Consider the following 12,192-nt stretch of genomic DNA (forward strand, 5'->3'; position numbering starts at 1 on the left):
GGTTCTGTGTCGAGCTGGTGTTCACGCAGCACTCTGGGCACCATGCCTCCTCCAATACCAGTGGAGTCGGTTATCCATCTGATGGACTGTGGCTTTGCACTCCCCAGGATGTAACAGTGGCCAACCCACCCACTGTATAGACTTGAGAGACTGTGGCTTTGCACTCCCCAGGATGGCACAGTGGGCAACCCTCCCACTGTAGAGACTTGTGAGACTGTGGCTTTGCACTCCCCAGGATGATACATTGGGCATGGAGGCCCCTCGTGGATCTGGCGTCGTGGACTCCTGTGGCTGAGGTGCCCCCCTTCCCTTCCCCCTGAGGTGCCTGTAGTTTTATCATCTGATGCCCCTGCAGTGTTCTCTCCAATGGTATCCGGTCTCCTGTGTGGGCTTTGCCCATGTGTTTGTACACATTGGCCCACGGACTATGGAAATTTAACTGACTGTGCAGGACTTATTGCCTATGTTTATAGATTTCGCAATGTTCATTCTTTATTTTTTATATTTCATATTGCTAATTTAACATGACTTCAATGAACCTATTTTATACATAAATTTTAAAGCTCAATTTAATTATGTCTTTGCATTTTTCCGGGGGGTTTGGGGTGTGTCACTCTGACTTGTTGCTCTGCATTGGTGTGTAGATAGTTGAGGGGGGGTGGGGGGGTTGTCGCATATGTGTGTGCCCGTAACCTTTCCTCCTCCCCCCTCCCCTGTGTCGTAGGTGCAGTACTCACCGTTGTTGTCTGCTCCGGCTTTCGTACTTGTGGTAGATGAGCAGGTAGACAATAGCTGGTAGGATGTTTAATTCGGGTTCCATGCTGTCCAACTTCCTCGTGGAGTGTATATAGGTGAGCGTTTTCCCGTTCGTAGTCTGTTTCCGCCGTGTTTTTATCGGCGGGGCTCCCGCCCCGGAAAAGGTGGCAGATTGGTGAGTTGTGATAGGGTGGGCGGTACATTGTCTGCCGCCTGCCTGTTGGCGGTGACCGCCGCGCTGTTTGTCTGTCCCGCCGTGGCAGTCGGAGTGTTAAAGTGGCGAGCTGTGTTGGCGGTTCCCGCCAGGGTCAGAATTCCATTTTTTGGACCGCCTGCCTGTTGGCGGGTTGGCCGCCGCTTTATCACCGACCGCCAGGGTTGGAATCACCCCCAATGTCAGTTAGTTGTCCTTCATGCGTTGTAGTTTGCGCTCTTAAAGCCTCAGTCTCCCCTTCCACTACCGTTGTCTTCTCTTCCATCGAGCTTAGTTTCCCTTCAATTTCTGCGCAGGATTTGACCACCTTGCCGACTGTTCCTTGTAGATGTTTTGTAGCCATCCTTGCTCTGTGGCTTTCTGCTCTTGTCTCAGTTTGTAGTTCCTTTATTGAATTACATATAGACTGTTACATGTCTGAGTCTGTATGTCTATCATCAATATTAGGGGGCAGGGCCACATACCAATTCATCAGCCCTCTTTGCTGGGTTCTGGGAGGTATGGACCTCTACTGTACTCATAAGATTAGTGCCTGAATAGTCCCATTTGAGTGCTTTGCGGTTCTGGGCTGAGGGCTCCACACTATCTTCACTGGGGACCGGCCCCTTGCTTTTCCACCGCCGCTGTCGTACAGTAGACTCTGCGAGGGATAGGAAACTAACAGATTCGGAAGAAATGCTGTCTCTACTTTCACTTGACCCTTGATCACTGTTAGTGGAGTCTGAGTCCTCTGTTAAAGAGTAAAATGTATCCCTTCCATCTTTGGACCAATCTGGCCCGTTTTCCTTTGCTATGATTGTTTCAGCTCCTTGACTAAATGCCTGGGCCATCTAAGCTGAATTCCCTGCAGAGTCCTTTAGTACGTAAATAGCTTCTTGGCTGGCTTGAAATGGGCACAGTTTCTTGCTCCTTGAGTCATAGTTGAGGATTCCCCTCGGGGACCGTATATATTTCTGTATCCTTTGAAGGCCTTGCGGGCTCCTTTTCCCCCTTAAACACTGCAATCTCAGAGACTTCCAAAGCCACAGAAGCTTGCTGCCAGTCCAAAAGGAAGTCTTTCCCCTGACTTCCAACCTCAGGAAGCGTTTTTCCTTCACTATCGGCCACCTGTTTCCTGCTTGATGTCATTTGCATACCAACTTGGGGAGGGGAAATGTGCACGAGATTGTCCTCTTGCATGCCCCCCTTCCAAAAGCCCGTGATTGTAGGCTGCGTTTTCTTTCCCCCAGGGGAAGACAATAGGGGGGCATTGCTTTTAGCTTCCCTACTTGTTCCAGTAGCCTGTTTCCTGCTTATTTTCTCAAGCGTTAGGGTTTGCCGTTTATTACCGGGCGCCATTTCACCGCTAGATTTTTTAGTCCGGGCGGCTTGTGCACCTTCTCCTTTCTCCCCAGGATTTCGGCTATTTTTTGGTGCCATAATGTCAGTAAGATTGCTCATAATTGAATCACAGCTTCTCCCAAAACATGCTAGTCAAGATTGTGCACTCGACAATGACACACCAAAGATTTTCAAGGAGCAAAAATGAAGAGTGAATATTTAATTGCATCTGTAAGCAAGCATGTGTTTGTTGATGATTTTTGTGCATATATATTTTTTGTCCATTATTAACAAAGCGCAGAATGGAGTTTGATGATTTTTGTGCATTTATAATTTTTGTCCATTATTAACAAAGAACAGAATGGAGTTTCACACTTGAGAATAGATGTACACACTCATATTGTACTGTTGCTTTAAAAATGATTTTCCTATGTTGCATAGAAGTGGGTTTCTCCAACCTCTATTAGCTAGACCTCAATTTTGGAATAGCAGCTATATTTTACAGAATGGATGTCATCCTTATCTCCCCCTTGAACATTTCACTTTTTGTTATTTGTGGTATTTGCTCAGCAAGCAGTCAAGCACAATTCAATGTGTTAATTTCCAATGGCATTAATCATCCTCTTCCTCAGTTCAGTCACAAAATTAAACTATTACGTCAAGGCCTTTCCTCTAGCTCACCCTATCCAATTAATTCATAATAGTTTGGTGTTGTTGATGTATCAGTTTGTTCCAATATTTCCAGATAGTATTAGCATAAAGTAGGGAGAAAACTATTCATGTAGGAGAGAGTGCTTTGTTTTTAAGGCAATTTGATGCTTAATGGGACTGTACTCTCATTGGCTGAGAAAGTAACATACTTTTTAGGCCATCACACATAGTTCTACTTATTTCATATTGAAAAATAACACATACAAAACCTTGATTTTGGGTGTGATCCAGAGCTTTCTGGTGACTTTTCCTTTGTTACCAGCGATGCTCTTAGTTTCTGTCCTGGTGTTTCTGCTTACTGGGAGCCTTGAATATGTTCTATTCTGCACCTCTCTATTATGCTCTATTTGCTGAGACTCTTCATGGCATTGACTCTGTACTACATTTTCTAAGCAAGAAAGCCTCTAAATTATTCTGGTGGTCTAGAATGCAGTTAATTATCTGTTTTCCGATATTTTTGAAATGCTGGAGGGTGCTTTACCTCAAGGATGCCTATCCTCATGAAACTGAGGCTTACCACTGTCTCCAATTAATGGAATTGTGGACGTTCTGTTAAAGTAATATTTCAGGGTGTCAAAATGGTGGGGTCCCCGGTCCAACCTGTGCCCACATTATTATACATTACTGTGTGCTAAACTACATGTTATCATGACAATACAGTAAAACAATTAAAATTGCAAGAGCAGTTAGCGCAATCCATTCTGTTCTTATAAAGGAATATGACACACAAATAGTGCATGCTTCCTAAACTAGAAAGTCATAATTAGGCACATAAAATGTCATTCTTTTACCAAATAGCACACAGTGCTTCTCAATCACAATCTGCATGTCATGTTACATCTGTACTCCAACAAAATGACTATTATATGCCACACCATAAAAGCCTAATCGGTGCACAAATAGGACCCTGTAACCCACCACGAAAAGCGCATAAAAGTCAATGGCTATTGGAGGAAGGCCCAAAGAGTACTTGCTGTTCTCTGTACTCCTTATAGAATGTTAGAATAATTGATTAAATTAACGGGCATATTTACAGAGATTTGACGCAATGAATCAAGAAAACTTTCTCAACTGTGTCAAATGGAGAGAACAGGAATGTACCATATCTATTGAGATATGGGGGACGACATTCCTGCTCTCCCTCTGTGCTGCTGCACTGAGTGCAGCCTAGCACCAATGCAGGCACCCTTGCGCCATGATGATAGGGTGTGTGTGTTACAGGCAGGATTGTTGTTGTGTAGCTTCCTGCGCAAAAACAATCCCCTGAGGCATTTTCCTCTTTCTGCTTGTGCTGCACACGTAGAAATAGGAAACAACAATGAGAAATAAATGTATTTCCCTCATTGTGCGTCAACTGGGAAGGAAAAGCATTTTGACACATTCCCAGGTTTATTAGTGTAAGTGTATCTGGGAATGCACCACAAAGCATAGGTGGATGTGTGGGAAAACCCCCTCTCCTTCTCATTCCAGAGTAACGCAAGGCAGGAGCTTGCGATGTCTTGCGTCACTCCAGATTTACTATACCACGCAGATCTACTCAGGTTGGCAAACTGCTGCTCTGCAAATCTGCTGCTGTAGCTAGGAATATCAGATAATGAATTAATCCTGTTGCGGATGTATAGTTTATTTTTTTGTAAACATAATGGATTTAGGGATTTTTCAACTAGGAGTCACACTAACCTTTCCAAAGTAAGGAGAGTACCAGCACTGTACCCAGCTCCATAATGGGTTATTTAGAAATGCCTAAGTGTCACGGATCTTCTTTTATCCCTACAGCACCCAGAACTGCCAAGGAAAGGTGGTGTATCATCATTTTTTTCAAGTAGTCACTGGGATGATCTGCGGAGACAAACAGCAGAAAAATATTTAAGAATAATTTGAAAAATATTATAACATTAATTCATCAATCAAATACACAGAACATCTTTAGTTTGCCAATTAGCTGTTTTATCTTTTTTCATATTAGTTTTACATGGCTTCAAATAGGAAAGTAATCAGCAAAATCCCTTGGATTTGTAATCAATTCCAACCTCCATATGACCTAGCACATCAATAATCTAAGCAAATCAAACAACATCTCCTAAAGAAATGTAAACTCTTTGGTCTTCCAGTGGATTTCAGGACCGGCATTCAGTCTCTTGACCTTTTGCATGCTGAAAGAGGTAAAGCTGCCCATACATGTCTACAAACATCCCCGATTGTATCTACCGGAATACAGAAAACATAAGATCATATCAAAACAATACTGAGAAAATGCACCTTTTTCACATGGTCACCCTCATTTTTGTGAATGATGCTGCTAGTGTTATAACTCTGCATATTGGGGTACTGCTATCCACTCCCCAGAAAAATTGCTCTGATTCCTATAATGTAGTAAAATTGGATAATCCCAAATTAACATATTTTAATTTTCCATTAAGGCCATAGTATATGGTGCAGGTAAATATACAAATGGCATAGAAAGTTAAATGTCACCTGAGGACTGTTGCACTTATTGTGTCACTCACTCGGTTGCCGAGGAAAACATGGCTTCAGGCCTTCATGTAAAGTCTGGCTGTTGCAGCCTTTAGACCTATAGGCAGGCAAATCAAAATAAACCTTTTGACAGGAGAGAAACACTACTTTTAAGTATTAAGTAAGTCACTCCAAAGTACACCTTCTATGCCCCAAGATAGAATGCCTGGTATTGAAAAATGGACTATGTAAGAGCTTAGGCCCAGGTTTTGCATTACCCTTGCACCATTCAAGGTGATGCAAAACCTATTGTAGAATGATTTACCACGTACCCTGTGTGGCTTGGTAAATCTGATGTAACGCAAGGCAGCATAAGTCGCTGCCTTGCGTTACCTTGCCCTGGAAGGCATTACATGAGTGGCGTGTGGGTTTTCCCAAGCATTAACCCATGGAAGTGCGATCAGCTGAAAGGGGGCCCGTCCTGCGCCCGTCGGCGACCGGAGGAGGCTGGGCTGAGCCATACTATTTTCTTCCTGTTACTGGCATTGGGGTTGGTGACCAGTGATTGAATCCACCGCAGCTGTGAGGATAACACACTCCTATAGGTGAGCAGTATTTGTACCTTTCTGACGTTTTACCTTTTTCAACAAGGCCCCAGTGGGGTGGAAACAGGGTGGGAAAAGGGGAGGCAAAGTGCCTACAGTAAAAGGCTGACCAAATAATACCTGCTAGATAAAAGGAGTCCAAAGAGTCAAGATGGGTAGACGGAAGGGGGGGGCATCCTTGGAAAAGGCTGGCAATAACAAGACCCTAGACGGATTTCTCCAAAAAGCATTTGGAGCACTAGAAAAGGAAATTGAAATGGTGGAGCGCCGTCTAACTGCCCCCCCCATTGACGGTAGTCAATTGTCCATCCCTATCCCCACTGCAAATTCCAATACATTCCCTCCATCCACCTGATTTACAGTCTCCCCCGGCTATCTCTCCTTTAACTACCCAAGAGTCTATTGTGGAGACCCAGGATAATGCCACACAGCCACCAGAACTTACACAGTCACTCTTAGACAGGTCTCTACCCAATTCAGAGCACAACACAAAAGGTAAAAGAAAACGAGGTGAGCTAAATCTAAGGAACAAACGGGCCCGCATTTTTAGCTCCCCCAATCACGGCGCACCAACTCGGAACAAGAACTCTATATTAACTCAAACATCTATCGATGACCGTTCAGCAATTGATTATATCATTGAATACATAAAAGACAAGTTTTCCAAAAGGCTACACCCTATAGCAATTCGCCTACAAGCTATTGAAGAGAAACTGGAAAGTCTTATCAAGTCCAAGCAGATGAACAACCCCCTTCCACCGGATTTGCAGTTTTCCCGCCAAATTCTCCCCTCAAGCCTTCTAGGCAACAGCCCCAGTAACCTCCCCCTATCATTGGGTACGGACCTCAACCCTTTAATGAACTGTCCTGATCCTCTGTACCAACCAGTGAGGGCTCCAACTGCTAGGCTGGCTACCACCCCAAAGGACAAGTGTACTAAGACTGCCACCCCCTTTCTGAGGGGGAATGGAGGAGCTGCTTCTTCCAATAACATGGGATCAAAATCCTACAAAGATATCCTTGATCAGAACTATCCACCAACAGATCGGATGCATAGGGATGAAGGAACCAACCGGAGAACTTTACACCTGCCGCCGGAATCCTGCCCATACGTTCTTGTTATCACGAGCGTCCCTAAACTTAAAACTGACATTTCCGAATCATTCACAGAACTGAAAAATAAGGTCATACATTGGCTACATAGCAACGCCAGATTTGCATTTCATATGGTACCCTCAATATTAATGGTGAGGAGGGTGGGTTGGGTGGGTCCACTTAAGAACCCCGGTACGGGGGATTGTATTGTTATCAACTTTGATTCACCCACCCTTGTCCAGCAGCTCTCTCTGAATGTGTGCAAATCCAACCCTCTAGGGGGAGAACTATCTTTGTGTAGACTCCAGGCGTTCTACCCTCATATAGTTTTATCAGCTATTAAGGGGGCGCCAATGCCACTTAGAGGTTCCACTAGCTCTCAGATGCAGCCTGCCCCTCAGTCAGGACGTAGCTCCGTTTCACCATCTCTTTCTGAAATTGATTGACTAAAAATCAGCCCCGCGCATGGCCCACCGAAGCCTCAAGGAACTAGAAATTGGGATAAGAATCATCTTATAACCGGAACTATTGAAATACAAGGAACAGCAATAGGCAGTCCTGAGGCTGACCAGTCTCTTACTGCAGTCATCAGAGGCTCCACACTAATCCTTTCACCAGCCCAGACAGCACCCTCTAGGATGGAAAACAGCCCCTCACTTTTCCTCTGTGATCAGAGCATGGAGACCTGCACTTGGGGAGCTAGTATGGAGGGCATGGCTTATGAGATCAACCCAGCCCCGGATTTAACAGGTACTAGCAACCGCAGGTCCACTCCGCCTGTCCGGGCATTTGAACCGACTATGCCAGGCCCGATCTAAATGGGGCGTGCAACACCATGGGTGACAATGTAGTAGAAAACCTAACTGAGGCCAGTCTAACTATGATTGAAAGGGGTATTAAAACTCCCACTGGCACTTCATGTGCAAGAGGGTACTCTATGGCCAAAGCCCCCCAAGATAAAATAGATGGTTTAGACACAGTTCTTAGTTGAAACATTGCAGGGCTGGAGAATAAAATGGGTATCCCTGAATGGGGCAAATTTATAGATGAACACAAAATATGCCTCTTTCAAGAAACGTGGGCATTGGAGCCCAAATATAGAACTGGTTTCAAAAGCTATTGGGTCCCAGCAAGCAAGGCCATCTCCGGGAGACCCTCAGGCGGGCTGCTCATATGGCTTAGCTGCTCCCTCAAATGTTGGGTTGAAATAGTAGATATGGGCTGTCCCGATCTGATGGGTTTATCAATACCATCTCTTAAGGAGAAACCGCTCCTAATAATTAACATCTACAACAGGAGCCTGGGCAGTAAATATGAGTCAGACGCTTTGACTATTTTGGACAGTTTTCTTTCCTGCAAAACCTCCTCCCACTTTATTCTTATCGCAGGGGATTTTAATATTACCTTTGAGCCCTACTCGTTGGCCCAGGAACTTTATTAAGAAAAGGACGCTTATTGGGGTATCCCCCAATTGGTGTCAAGCAAAAGACCGAGAATGAACAGATTAACACACCAAGTCATGGACATTACAATGGCACATGGTCTTCGAGCCTGTAACGGTCATTCCTGCTCGGACGTTGACCTTCATCCTAAATTTAGGCGTGGAGCCCAGAAGAGCCAGATAGATTATATTTTGCTTGACATTCGGTTATGGGGTCACATGGCTGACATGAAGATTTTAGAACATGAGGAAAGTGATCATGAGCCACTGATTTTATCGGTTAGGAGCCTATTACCTCTACTTGAAGCTCCTTGCCCCAAGATTTACGAACAGCAGCTTGCCCTGACAAACAATAGACGAAATTACAAACAGGAACTTAGTAGAGCCCGCAGGAGACAAGATGAGCTTAGATGGGCTTCTCTTCTGGAGTCTGCAAAAGCTAATGATACCTCGAAATTCTGGAAACTGGTGGCCGACGCTAGTGAAGAACCAAACCGTTTGCCCGGTGCCTCAATACTCCCTGTAGAGTGGACAGATCATTTTGGCCGATTATATTCAGGGGGCCTACAGATGTTACTACCAGGGAATTGAACCATATTATGACCCTTGAGACCTCCCCAATCAAATTCACCCTGGCAGAAACCAAGGCTGCAATTGTTTCACTGAAATGGGGAAAGGCCCCAGGCCTTGACAAAATCCCAGGTGACCTGTACAAGACAAGTCCTGATATATGGGCCCCATACCTGAACTTGGTCTCTAATGCAGTAGCCGCAGGAGTGCCTGTCCCGAGCTCCTGGAAGGGAGCGGAGATAGTTCCTATCTTCAAGAAAGGCAGCACCTCTGACCATGCCAACTACCGTCCAATCTCCTTACTTGATAATTTCCAAAACATTTTTGCAAAGCAAGTCCTGTTTCATCTCGAAGAATGGATTCAAGAAACCAATGCCATCTCCAACTTGCAAGCAGGGCTTAGGCCAGCAGTTAGCACCATAGATCAAGTCTTAAGATTTCTAACAATCAAATGGAAGACTGTGGAAATAGGAGGGGGTAACCTGTCTGTGGTCTTCATTGACGTTATAGCCGCATTTGATCTGGTCCCCAGAAACCAGTTATGGCTGACATTAGCCAACATGGGCATCCCAAATGGTCTTTAGAAACTTATGGCTCGACTACACGAGAACACCTATGCACAAATTAGGAGTGGCAAGGATGGCGATTTAACAGATCCAGTTGCCATCGAAAGAGGAGTCAGACAGGGCTGTGTGCTAGCCCCTACCGTTTTCCTCCTATATATAAACAATTGCATTAACTATCTAGCAAACTGCACCAATGACTCCCTTAAGATGGCTGGGAATAAAGTGCCATGCCTGCTCTATGCGGATGACACTATCTTGCTGGCCAAAACACCCATGGGAATCCAAAATCTGGTTAACCAGTTCTGTGCATTTTGCAGAGATTATGGGCTGGACATCAATGCCAAGAAAACCAAACTTATGATATATAGTACCCCGAATAAGAAGTTAAAAGCAAATATAATGATGGATTCAGTCCCTTTGGAGAGGGTAACAGAGTACGATTATCTGGGCATCAGACTATCAGATAAGGGCAGCTGGGATGCAGCCATAAGAAAAGGGGCACTCATTATCAGCCAAAGAAGCGGAGTGCTACAACGAAAGGCTAATACTGTAGCAAGTCCCCCTCTGATTTCTATCTCCGAAATTTATAAAGTCCAAATCCGTGCTGCTACCCTGTACGGAGCGGAACTCTGGAGTTCACACAGACAATTGGATACCCTCTAAACCAAAGAAAACAACTTTTTCAGACACATATCTAGACTAGGGAAGGGCACGACGATGATTCCCCTAATATTAGACCTGGGTATAAATAGCATCAAAGATACAGCATGCTTAAGGCCGCTTCTATACTGGTTTCGACTTTGGAAAACGGAAGAACTTGAGCCCTTCAGGACAGCAATCAAAGATCTTATACCACCATTCCAGGGATGGGAAAAAGTTTGTTGGTTGAGGGAGATTAAATCTGCCTGGGTTAAGCTGGGCTTCCCCCATTATTGGGAAAATCCTGAGATGATTCCTGCTGACGCCAGATTGCTGATCAAAGAACAATACTGGGGAAAAACCACGAGGAGTCTTTTCATTGTAATGGGCCAGGTCGGCTGACAGCAGAGTTTCTGCTGGTCAAACATGAACCTTGGCCCGAAAATTTCCTGAACCTCCCCATACCAGCACATGCACGAGCCTTATTCCTTCAGCTCAGGTACGGAACATTAGCAGTGAACAGCTTTACGGCCCGCTGGCGGACTAATAGTCCTATGTCTGACAAATGCATAAACTGCCACTCATGCAAGGAAACTCCTGAGCATGTTCTATTCTTCTGCCCCTTCTAGAAATGTCGTAGAGGAAGGTGGATTATTCCCTTGTGTAAGGTATTGCTATTACAAAATCGAACTAGTGCCTACAGACTATGCAAATATGACACTTCCACGCTGATAGTAAGCTCTGTTTCTAAATATCTGTCAGCAGCATGGACAATTCGTAGCAGGACTATTTTAGACCCTAATCTACTGGCTGAAGAGAGGTCCAACAGCTAGTGGACGAGGATTTTTAGGCAGTTAGGGAATTCAAATATAATTATCTGTGTTGATTTATCTATGAGACCAGATTTTATTCTTGTCTGTGTTTTTAGTGGATTTTCTCATCTAAACTGATTCACAGCATCTTAGCACATAGCACTTTGCAAATGGTAAGATTTAATTCCTCTGATCAATCTACTTAAGACATGAGGCTAACCCTATGGTACCTTTTTAAATGCCCGGTTTCTAATTTTCACAAGTACGAAGTATTTTACGAAGTATTATGAATCATTTTTTATGTATAACTTGCTCTAGAACAGTCTATATAGGTATAATTGGAAATGATTTGGTATACTATCTGTTTTAAACCGATTCATAGTATCTTAGCACATAGCACTTTGCAAATGGTAAGATTAAATTCCCCTGAACAATTTACTTAAAACATGAGGCTAATTTTATGGTACCCTTTTAAATGCTTGGTTTTTAAATTTCATAAGCTCGAAGTATATAAGACATGATCCCGAGGGTGGGATTGTGACGGCCGCCTGGCTGGAGACTGAAGTCTCCAGCCCAGCGGCTGTTACCGCCCTGGTGGACAGTGTGGTACATTGGATGTTTGGCTTGAGCCAAACAGCGAATGTCATATTTTGGGGAAAGGTACCGCCAGCCTGTTGCCAGTACCTTTCTCCAAAATACTGCCATCCGCCAGGATCGTAATGACCCCCTTAGTCTTTCTGGCCCCTGAGAGGCAAATTGGGTTGTTTCCCGTAATCTGCCCCACAGTGGGGTAGAAAGCTCTATATACATAAAAAAGAGGCATGGGGCATCTCACCCTGTAATAGTCCCTGCCCCAAAGTGTAGAATACAGTCTCTCTCTGTCCCTTCGTGGGAGGAATATTTAGTGGCTTGCCCCTGATCTGTCTCTGGGGTGTAGACTTTTTTTTTTGTAAAGGGTGGGGACACCCCCCATGGCGTAGGGCTATACCTCCACAACAAAGTGGACAAT

At 44.5% G+C, this 12,192-nt stretch overlaps 1 protein-coding gene across 1 annotated transcript in view; it reads right to left on the reverse strand.

Annotated features, from left to right (window-relative positions):
• Positions 1 to 12,192, reverse strand: part of LOC138246550 (sialic acid-binding Ig-like lectin 13) — a 238,017-nt gene that overhangs the window by 192,145 nt on the left and 33,680 nt on the right. Inside the window, exon 2 of the mRNA XM_069201220.1 lies at positions 4,682 to 4,840. Within this exon, the coding sequence (XP_069057321.1) occupies positions 4,682 to 4,724 (43 nt within the window). The 5' untranslated portion in view covers positions 4,725 to 4,840. The remainder of the gene's footprint in view (positions 1 to 4,681; positions 4,841 to 12,192) is intronic.

This window comes from Pleurodeles waltl, chromosome 7, assembly GCF_031143425.1.
Source record: "Pleurodeles waltl isolate 20211129_DDA chromosome 7, aPleWal1.hap1.20221129, whole genome shotgun sequence".
In the NCBI taxonomy this organism is placed as follows: domain Eukaryota; kingdom Metazoa; phylum Chordata; class Amphibia; order Caudata; family Salamandridae; genus Pleurodeles; species Pleurodeles waltl.